Here is a 10,658-nt window from a genome sequence, read left to right on the forward strand (position 1 = left end):
GATCTTCTTGCAGTCCATGGGACTCTCAAGAGTCTCCTCCAGCACCATAATTCAAAAGCATCAATTCTTCGGCAATCAGCCTTCTTTATGGTCCAGCTCTCACTTCCATACATCACTACTGGGATAGCTTTAACTATACGGACCTAAAGATCCGTCAGATGGGAAGAGGGAACAAGATTGTTTTCTCATGCAACTCTTAAAAATCTTCAGTCTTGCGGGATCTGTTCCCCAGCATCTCTCCAACCCCTGATAGATCAACACACTGCTTTTTTTCCTTAATTTTTTTTAAAGGGTACTCTCATTTCCCTACTCATATTGAAATACTGCCCTACAATGAAGCCACACTTAGATTCACAAAGTGTTTAGGGGGGTACCCCTGCGTCCCCCCAGAAAAAAGCACTGGATCAACAGCAAAAAATATTCTTATTAAGAAAGGCTGTAGTAGTCTCCGGAGTAAGGGGAGAGTGCACTGCTCTAATTTTTCTTCCTAAATCTATGGCTAAGGGCCGCCGCTTCTTACTGAATGGAAGGGAGGGGATCCCTCGAGCTACGTCACCGACTCCGCCTCCCAGGTGCTTCCGCGGCGAAGAATGGCTGTTTTGCAATAGCAGCAGCGGCAAGCCCGGGAAAAAAGTCATGTCCGGGCGTGACTCCGGATTGGAGGAAGCTGAAGCGGCGTCTGGCTTCTCCGATCTGAGCGACTCCGAATTCCTGCAAATCGAGGAGCCGGAGGCTGGGTAAGCAGGCGCCTGCCTCCCCCTGCATTTTGTTTCTGACAACCTCCGCATCCGCAGTTCCAAAACTACCACCCGATCCCGCCGGGTCTCCACGAGGTTTGCTTGGGGGGATTAGTATCATAGACTCATAAAATTGTAGGGTCGGAAGGTTCCCCGGGGATCATCTAGTCCAACCCCCTGCAAGGCAGGAATATGCAGCTGTGCCATACGGGGATCGAACCTGCAACCTTGGCGTCGTCAGCACCATTCTTTAACCAACTGAGCTATGTCTAATATTACACAAGAATCAGGTAGGTAGCCATGTTGGTCTGACGCAGTAGGTAGAGATATATATATATATATATTAAAAAGTCCAGTAGCACCTTAGAGACTAACTAAGTTTGTTCTTGGTATGAGCTTCCGTGTATTCAGGTATCTGAAGAAGTGTGCATGCACATGAAAGCTCATACCAAGAACAAACTTAGTCTCTAAAGTGCTACTGGACTTTTAAAATTTTTTAATATATATTTCTATTGCGTCAGACCAACACGGCTACCTACCTGAATCTAGAACCATGGAAGGAACATTGAGCCGCGTGAAATGGAAGTCCATCGCATCTGAAGAAGTGACCATTACACAAGAACAATTTGTGTATAACCCTTCGAAAGGTCTATGTTTGGTAAGGCAAGCTGATACTTTTGCTTGCTGCAGCAAGACTATCGGTTGCGTTTGGAAATAGACCTTTAGTATAAAAATGCATGGAGGTTTGGTGTCACTGAGAAGATAACCCACAATGTAATGGTGCGGAAAGGAAAAGGGGGGGGGGGGACAAATGCCTTTTATGCCATCAGGGGTCTATTTATTTTATATACAAGTGAAAAGGATTGACAAAATATGATGTTAGACACATCACTAAAACCTGGATTTTGTGACCATGCATACTTACTTTAGCTGGAGAAGATGGCCTTGTTGTTGATGAATGCTTCCGCACAGTGATGGCAGAATAACCTAGGAGGGGCTGAATATGGATATTATAAAGACTTGCCTTGTTGCTGGCAGCTGGGGGAAATCCAGTGTGGGGTGGTGGTTAGAGTTCTGGGAGACCTGGGTTCAAATCCTCACTCAGCCACAAAGCTCATGGGGTGACCTTGGGCCAGTCACTGTCTCTCAGCCAAACCTTAACTCACTGGGTTATTGTGAGGATAAAATAGGGAGAAGTATGTTTGCCGCCCTGAACTCCTCAGAGGAAATGAAATAAATAGATAACGCTTGCAGGGGTGGGGACAGATACAGTAGTACCTCGGGTTAAGAACTTAATTCGTTCTGGAGGTCTGTTCTTAACCTGAAACTGTCCTTAACCTGAAGCACCACTTTAACTAATGGGGCCTCCTGCTGCCGCCGCGCCACCAGAGCACGATTTCTGTTCTCATCCTGAAGCAAAGTTCTTAACCCGAGGTACTATTTCTGGGTTAGCGGAGTCTGTAACCTGAAGCCTATGTAACCTGAAGCCTATGTAACCCGAGGTACCACTGTATTATTGGTTTCCTTAGATATGTAACAAAATATAACTTGGCAAGCAAACATAATACAGTGGTACCTCAGGTTACAGACGCTTCAGAAATTGTTCTCTGGTGGCGCGGCGGCAGGAGGAGGCCCCATTAATGAATTAAGTTCTTAACCATAGGTACCAGTGTAATGACTTTTAATGACATGAGCCAACAGTGTGACGCGGCAGCTAAAAAAGCCAATGCAATTCTGGGCTGCATCAATAGGAGTATAGCATCTAGATCAAGGGAAGTAATAGTGCCACTGTATTCTGCTCTGGTCAGACCTCACCTGGAGTACTGTGTCCAGTTCTGGGCACCACAATTCAAGAAGGACACTGACAAACTGGAACGTGTCCAGAGGAGGGCAACCAAAATGGTCAAAGGCCTGGAAACGATGCCTTATGAGGAACGGCTAAGGGAGCTGGGCATGTTTAGCCTGGAGAAGAGGAGGTTAAGGGGTGATATGATAGCCATGTTCAAATATATAAAAGGATGTCATATAGAGGAGGGAGAAAGGTTGTTTTCTGCTGCTCCAGAGAAGCGGACACGGAGCAATGGATCCAAACTACAAGAAAGAAGATTCCACCTAAACATTAGGAAGAACTTCCTGACAGTAAGAGCTGTTCGACAGTGGAATTTGCTGCCAAGGAGTGTGGTGGAGTCTCCTTCTTTGGAGGTCTTTAAGCAGAGGCTTGACAACCATATGTCAGGAGTGCTCTGATGGTGTTTCCTGCTTGGCAGGGGGTTGGACTTGATGGCCCTTGTGGTCTCTTCCAACTCCATGATTCTATGATTCTATGAAAATAACCTTGCCTTTCGTTCAACCAGGCATTCTGAGAAGCCAAGTTGTTCCCTTGGCCCTCCTACAGAACCTGAGGGTGGCGATGTGGCGAAAGGGAACGTGCTTGAAACAGCGAAAAGAAAGAGATCGCATGTGCCGCTCGAAATCTTCCACCTGCGTTACCTTTCAGTCACGGATATATCCGCGCAGGTGTGGTGTGAACAGCAAATGGTTTACAGGCGAGAGCGTCCAGACCTGATGTCTCCTGAAAATATTGTGCTGTTGAACACAGGAAAGAGCATTCACCTCGCCAGAGGTAAGGGCGCTTTACAGTCCATTCCCTGCTTCTTCAAAACATGTTTTTCTGCAGCACAAAGTTCTGATTTAGAACTTAAAGTGGATCAGGCCAATGGCCCATCTAGTCTAGCACCCTGTTCTCACAGTGGCCACCCAGACGCTTGCGGAAAGCCTGCAAGCCGGACCCAAGCAAAATATAATTCTCCCCTTCTGCGGTTCCCAGCGATTGGTGTTCAGGGGCAGGTAAAGGGTAAAGGACCCTTCACAGTGGAGGTCTTGTTGGCATCCGTCTGTCTCAAGAGACAATGGAGTACACTTCCAGGGGTAAAGTCAAACCTTACCCAGGTGACCTCCCCAGGGTGCAAGCCTGGGTGGGGTGTTAACTGGGTGTTAACTCTGGAAGTGTACGCTTGATTCTGAACGAAGACCACAATACACATCAAGAGGCTTAGTTTGGTCCGAATTGAGTGTACGTTTCCAGAGTTAACACTAAATACCGTATTTTTCGCTCTATAAGACGCACCAGACCACAAGACGCATCTAGTTTTTGGAGGAGGAAAACAAGAAGAAAAAAACTCTGAATCTTAGAAGCCAGAACAGCAAGAGGGATCACTGTGCAGTGAAAGCTTCTGGGATAGCTGCGCAGCCTGCATTCGCTCCATAAGACGCACACACATTTCCCCTTACTTTTTAGGAGGGAAAAAGTGAGTCTTATAGAGAAAAAAATACGGTACACTACTTCTGGTGAATGAGCCACTAGAGGGCTGTGGAAATGTGTGTCCTGGGCTTTTTAGACTCGTCTCCCCATGTCCTGTCTGAAACCGGAGGGGGGCATTGGTTGCCAGAGGTGAATTCTTTTTAGCTCTCCTACCCCACTAGTAAGGAGTCAGGTATAGTGAAAAAAGATGGAGGTTGATGGGGCAGTACCCCACTTTCCCACATGGTCCAGCATCCACTGGGCTCATCTTTCTCTTCCCCCGTCCTTGTTTTCAACACAGAGCTGGAAGACCATGACCTGGTGACGGTCAGCACCACAAGTCGAGAAGATTCCTGGGCGATAAAAGTGCTGAATCTTCTGGGGATGCTTTTGGTGCTGCAGGAAGGTATGGGGGCTTCCCTTGAGTCAATGAGCCACCCACATTACTCTGGGGCTATACTAGATATAGATATGCTGATACTGATATTGATGTTGTATCTTTGGTTTTGGGTCTTGTGATTTATATGGAGATTGTTTCCTTTTTTAATAATCTTTATTAATTTAAATTACTCACATACACAAAGAATTTACAATCTCATACTCCAAAAAGAAAATTAAAGAAAAAAACAATTAAGAAAAGCAGAAAAGAAAAAAAATACAGAAAAAAGAAAGAAGAAAATGCAGATTTACATGCATTAAAAAACTTAATCTTCCTAATTAATACTTAAATAAACACTTAAATAAAAAAGACTTCTGACAAAACGAGTCTTCCAATCATTCTCATTGTACTGTTTATACTGCCATTGTTTTTTCCGCACAGTTTTATATTCTTTAATATTGTTCCCGTCTACTCCACAAACGGTATTTGTCGTGTTTACAAGTATCACTCAAGTTCTGCTAATATGGTGTGGTTGGTACAATATGATCTTCATTCTCCATTCTCCAAATATATGGAGATTGTTTCCATTTGGTTGTGTACTTTTTGATGAGTTTTATTTATTGTTTATGACATTATGTTTGCAATTGTGTAAATCTTGTCAACAATGGAGAGGCGGCATACAAATAAAATGATGATGATCTAATATATTGCATCCTCTTTTACTGGAGGTCACCGTGTGCGAGAATTTCCAGTGTTTGGAGTGCTGGAAGACATCTTTGTGGTTGGGGTCATTGATCAGCTGGGTTATACACCCAAAGGAGAGCTGGAGCTGAATGAGCTGAAGACCCGGAACAATGCCTCCATGCCCTCGGCAGCACAGAAAAAGCGGGACCGTTTTCAGGTGAGTCAACGAGCTGCTGGCTGCAGGAGGCATCTGCCTAGCTTGCGAGTTGCTAAGCCAGGTGCAGCAGTTGTGCCGCGTGACTGCACGTGGCAGAGCTCCTGCTTTGCACACAAGACATCCCAGGTTCAATTCATGAGGAAGAGTGTTGGCTGGCCCTCGTTAGGACTGGTTGGGTGGAAGGAAAGGAGCCCAACAGTAGGTGGCGCCAGAGCCAACTGATGCCAGTTTTGTTGAGTTCCGCAAGGGCAACACAGAGACAGAGGAGGAGGAGGAAGGTGATAGGCAGGGCCACCCCTGGACTGGTTATTAGTGAGAAGGCAGGCAGGTGGGGGTTTGCGGGGCAGTGCCCCATTTGGCCAATGGGCTGGCCTCCAGTACAGTGGTACCTCGTTAAGAACTTAATTCGTTCCAGAGTTCCGTTCTTAACCTGAAACTGTTCTTAACCTGAGGTACCACTTTAGCTAATGGGGCCTCATGCTGCCGCCGCACTGCCACCGCACAATTTCTATTCTCATCCTGAAGCAAAGTTCTTAACCCAAGGTACTATTTCTGGGTTAGCGGAGTCTGTAACCTGAAGCATCTGTAACCTGAAGCGTCTGTAACCCGAGGTACCGCTGTACATTTAAAAGCACTATGATACCCCTTTCAACAAACTTGGCTTCTCCCAGAGAATTCTGGGAGCTGTAGTTTGTTTAGAGTGCTGAGAGTTAGACCATAGATTGTAGAGCTGAGGATCATCTAGTCCTATCCCCTGCAAAGCAGGGATATGCAGCTGTCCCATACGGGGATTGAACCTGCCACCTTGGTGTTATCAGCACCAGGCTCTAACCAGCTGAGCTATCCACTTGCTAGAAAGCTCCTATCCCCCTGGCAGAACTTGCAGAGTGGTGTGACAGCTAATCCCTTTTCACAGGGAAATCTGAAATGATTTTCTATTGCTATACACTGCTTTGATGTTTTGTGAGAGGCTGATGAAGGCAAATGCTTTTGTAAATAACTCACCCGAATTAAGTGTCAGGTGTCTGTTGTCTTAACATACGCATCGTTGGTATTATTTCCAGGTCTTTCTGTATAAGTATCTCTTTGATGCCATGGTGCGAGGGTGCCTGGCGCCGGACAGTTTTCTCCAGCGACTCCACCTGAGGCCCGAGCAACCGCTTGGCCCCCACGTCCAGGATCAGGCCCGGAAGTCGGGTTTCACGGTGAGCCGCTTCCGGGACCTCCTGGAGCTGCTGTCCCTCAACCTGACACACTGTGAGATCCCCGCCATCGACCGTTTGCAAATTGAGTACATCCACCAGGATTCCGGTGCCACACTTGGCACTGAAGTCTTGGCCTATGACCAGGATGAGGTTGGAGCCGCAGTGCGGTATTTCTTGGCCTACTGGAAAGGGCAGCGGGACTCCAGAGGGGTGGATGTTGAGGACGCCTGGAAGTGCCGCTATTGTGCCTACGCCGGCATTTGCGAATGGAGGATGGGGAAAGCCGGCAGCCCAACAGAGCGGTGGAAAAAGTCCAAGTGACATTGGTATGACCCAACCTTTGGACTAGGCCGCAGTCTCCAGAGATCCACAGGACCATCGCTTTGTGCAAATCAGGGTTTCCCAAACTTGGGTCTCCAGCTGTTTTGGACTACAACTCCCATCATCCATAGCTATCAAGACAAGCAGTCAGGGTTGATGGGAATTGTAGCCCAAAAACATCTGGAGGCCCAGGTTTGGGATAAGCTGGTCCTGATGGTACAAAGTTTTCCACCTTCACAGTTTTGCTTCACCACTTTTTTCCCACCACCACGACTGCTACTGCCCCCAGCCAGATGTTTTAATAGCCTGCACTGGTCTGGGTCAGGGCTGAGGGAAACCTGTGGCCTTCCAGATGTTTTTGGACACTGGTTTCCATCAGCCCCAGGCAGCATGGACACTGGTTAGGGGTGAACTGAGCTGTAGGCCATCACCTCTGGATAATAATAATATTGTTATTGGACCAATCTCTGATCCAGCCCAACACTTTACATATCCCAAGTTTATAAATGATATTGGACTACAACTCCCACAATCCCTCACCCATTGGCTGGGGCCCAACACCAGCCTCTTGTATAGGACCATTGGGAATTTTTTGCAGTTCTAAACAGGTCCCCAGTTCTTCTACATCAGCTTCCAAAAAGCTCTTCCTTCTATTCGGCAACTGCCAGCTGTGGTGGTTGATGTGCCTTAATGCAGGAAGAAGAAGAAGAAGAAAGGGAAAAGACGGTGTCTCAGAAGCAATAAGGTTTTAATGGCCTGACACGCTCTAAAAATGTCTTCCCCTAGAAGGGCTTCCTTCTGCAACATGACATCCTCCACCAGGAAAACGGAACAAGGCAGCCTGTACCAATCTGGCGCAGTGGGACTGATGGCAGCTGTAGTCCAGCACATCTTGAGGACACCATGTTGGCGAAGGTTGGACTGAGGTCTCAGGGTGCCCCATGTTTGGTGCCCCTGTGGCAGCCATGTTCAAAAGGCCATCTTTAGTCCCATGCTCCTCTAAGACACCCATCTCCCTCTTTCACCCCTTTTCTGGTTATTGGTGCATTCCATTTTCTTTCCACTGCTTGTCGGTGCATTCATGAGCCAGACCATCATGCCAAGAAAAGAGGGGAATCTGTACTTGTGGCTGTTCCAAAGGACATTGTGTGTGTTTGTGTGTATATTCAGCCTTTTCTGGCTTGGATGTGTTGATACAAATGCTCTGTTTTAAAAAATGATTTAAACCCCGCTTTTCCAGTGAAATGAAACAATTATACAATCAATTCCCCTGGAGAGCAGTTGGCTTTGGAAGTGGTATGGAAAATTCCCCACCCTGTTCGGAACCAATGCTTGCAACAAGGATTCTCAATGGGGCAGATTTCTGTCTCAAATGAGCCTGTTCTCTACAAATGTGATTCTGGGCTGCAGCCAGTACTACTCCTGGTAGACCTATTGAAAAGCATAGACATGATGAACTTGGGCCAATTCGTTTTAAAGGGTCTGCTGTCAGTAAAATTTAATTGGCTACAGCGCTTTGTGTTGGCTAGGCTTCTGCAGAAGCCTGGTTAGGATTTCCAGAAAGAGCCCTGAGCAACTACATTTCATGGTGCGAGAGCAAACTTTGTCTTGTATTTGCACCGAAGGGAAAAGAGAAGCACTGCAGGTCGATGCCTGAAAATGACCTGATTACGCTGAAATTGTAAATGGAATTTTCTCTGCAGAATTCATTTCCTCCCCATGTTTGAGCCGAAATCTTGATTGTTTACATGCAAACTGGTGCTCTGTAACCTTTCTCATATTGATCCAGCACATATTTCTTGGATATTTATATATCCATTTACTTATATATACATATATATATTGTATTTGTATAACTGATATGTAGCATTTTTCCTTTAGGTTTCCCGCCCCGCCCCCTAAAAAAACCACTCTTATATGCTATCAAGAACACTTTTCTAATTTATTTTACAAAATGCTATACTGGGAATAAAATTTGATTATTATTTTTTCCAGCCGTTGATGACTCCTCCCTCCCTCTCTCTCAACAAAGCTGATATCTTAACAGTATTCAGTCGCTCACAGAGTTTTCTGAAGAGGTCCCTTTTGTTGGGTTTTCAGCTGTTCCCCCTCCCTTCCCGCCCCCTAATTTCGCATATAAAATCATAGCCAGTGTTATGATATACAAAGCATGGGTGGGTGTGAATATTTATCATTCTGAAGCCTTTTACATAGTTCAGCAGATGTTCATATTCTTAAGCCCTGTGACACTCCTGCTGTGTGTACACACACAAACATAATTCTGCCATCTGCGTCTGATATGAAATAAGAAGTTTCAATCTCAGAAACAGCAAATGGAAAGCGGTGTGTTTTGGCTGAACTACTTCTGACTACACTCCCGTTACTGAATGTTATACCATGCCAAACGTTAGTGCCCCCCTTCCCCTTTGATCTGGCACCTAATTAGCCCAGAGCTACAACCTGTATCAATACAGAGTCTGCTATTGTTGGCATCCATTTGTCTTGAGAAACAATGGAGTATGCCTCTGGGGGTGAAGTTAAATCGCTGGAGAATCACAGCGCTTGCTGTGGCTGCAGAGACTGGTAACTCATAACTGCTGCCTCCTACGTTGCTTCTGCTGTGTCGACAGCACCAAAGTGACCCCTCTGGGGTGCAAGTCTCTGCAGTATGTATGGAGGTCCTGGGCTCCTTCCAAGTATAGGAATCGCATTCCATTTTATGCAAGCTCTGGATTTAAGTCTGAAAAACGCATCGGCTGCCAGTGAGAACAAGACCTTGAGGGGCCACCAGGTGGCAGTATGAGACACTGCTGATGGAAACAAAATTGGATCGACAAACACGATTCAAACGGGAGCTTTGCGAAGATGAAATGGGAAGTGGAGAATGGGGATGGGGGAGAGAAATCTAATTCAGACTCCCCCACAGATTCAGATGCAGGATGAAATGACGGCGGCAACTCTTACTGGCTGGCAATTTTCTGGAGATGCTGGGAGTTGGGAGCCCAAGAACATCTACAATGTAAAGTCTTTCTCCCCAGCAAAAGACATTCAATATGTGCTTTAAATTGCCATGCAAACATGTCCAACTGGGCTGCACTCTATCATCTGTGTGTCAAACTTCATCCTAAGGACTCAGGTGGTGTGTATTTTCTTTGATTGTACCACTCATAGGAGTGTACGAGACAATGTTTTCATTCCTCTACCCCATTTCGTTTTGCTGTTAAAGTCCACATCAATATTGGCCAATCATTCGGGGGGGGATTGTGTTTGTTGAATTATCCTCTTAGAATCATAGAATTGCAAGGGACTCCAAGGGTCATCTAATTCAACCCTCTGCAATGGAAGAATCACAGCTAAAGGAATCCTGACACAAGCCCCCCCCCCAACCTGTGTTTAAAAACCGTCAGTGACGAAGAATCCACCACCTTCCAATGTCATATCATGGGACCTGTTCTTTGTTGCTCTGTTGTTCTGAACACAATTCAAAGTGTTGGTGCTGACCTTTCAAGCCCTAAACGACCTCGGCCCTGTATACCTGAAGGAGCGTCTCCACCTCCATCGTTCTGCCCGGACACTGAGATCCAGCGCTGAGGGCCTTCTGGCGGTTCCCTCATTGCGAGAAGTGAGGTTACAGGGATCCAGGCAGAGGGCCTTCTTGGTAGTGGTGCCCGTCCTGTGGAATGCCCTCCTGTCAGATGTCAAGGAAATAAGCAACTATCTGACTTTTAGAAGACATCTGAAGGCAGCCCTGTTTAGGAAAGTTTTTAATTTTTGATTGTGTTTTTAATATTCTGTTGGGAGCCGCCCAGAGAGG

At 46.3% G+C, this 10,658-nt stretch overlaps 1 protein-coding gene across 1 annotated transcript; it reads left to right on the top strand.

The window, feature by feature from the left end:
• Positions 1–495: 495 nt before the first annotated feature.
• EXO5 (exonuclease 5) lies at positions 496–8,834 on the top strand (the record flags this gene model as incomplete). Its single annotated transcript, XM_083479653.1, has 5 exons — positions 496–737; positions 3,092–3,360; positions 4,340–4,444; positions 5,146–5,318; positions 6,383–8,834. 5 exons carry the CDS (start codon positions 496–498, stop codon positions 6,842–6,844), a joined length of 1,251 nt encoding a protein of 416 aa, XP_083335779.1. The 3' UTR covers positions 6,845–8,834.
• Between the last annotated feature and the right edge of the window lie 1,824 nt (positions 8,835–10,658).

This window comes from Podarcis liolepis, assembly GCF_965112155.1.
Source record: "Podarcis liolepis genome assembly, chromosome: 16".
In the NCBI taxonomy this organism is placed as follows: Eukaryota; Metazoa; Chordata; class Lepidosauria; order Squamata; family Lacertidae; genus Podarcis; species Podarcis liolepis.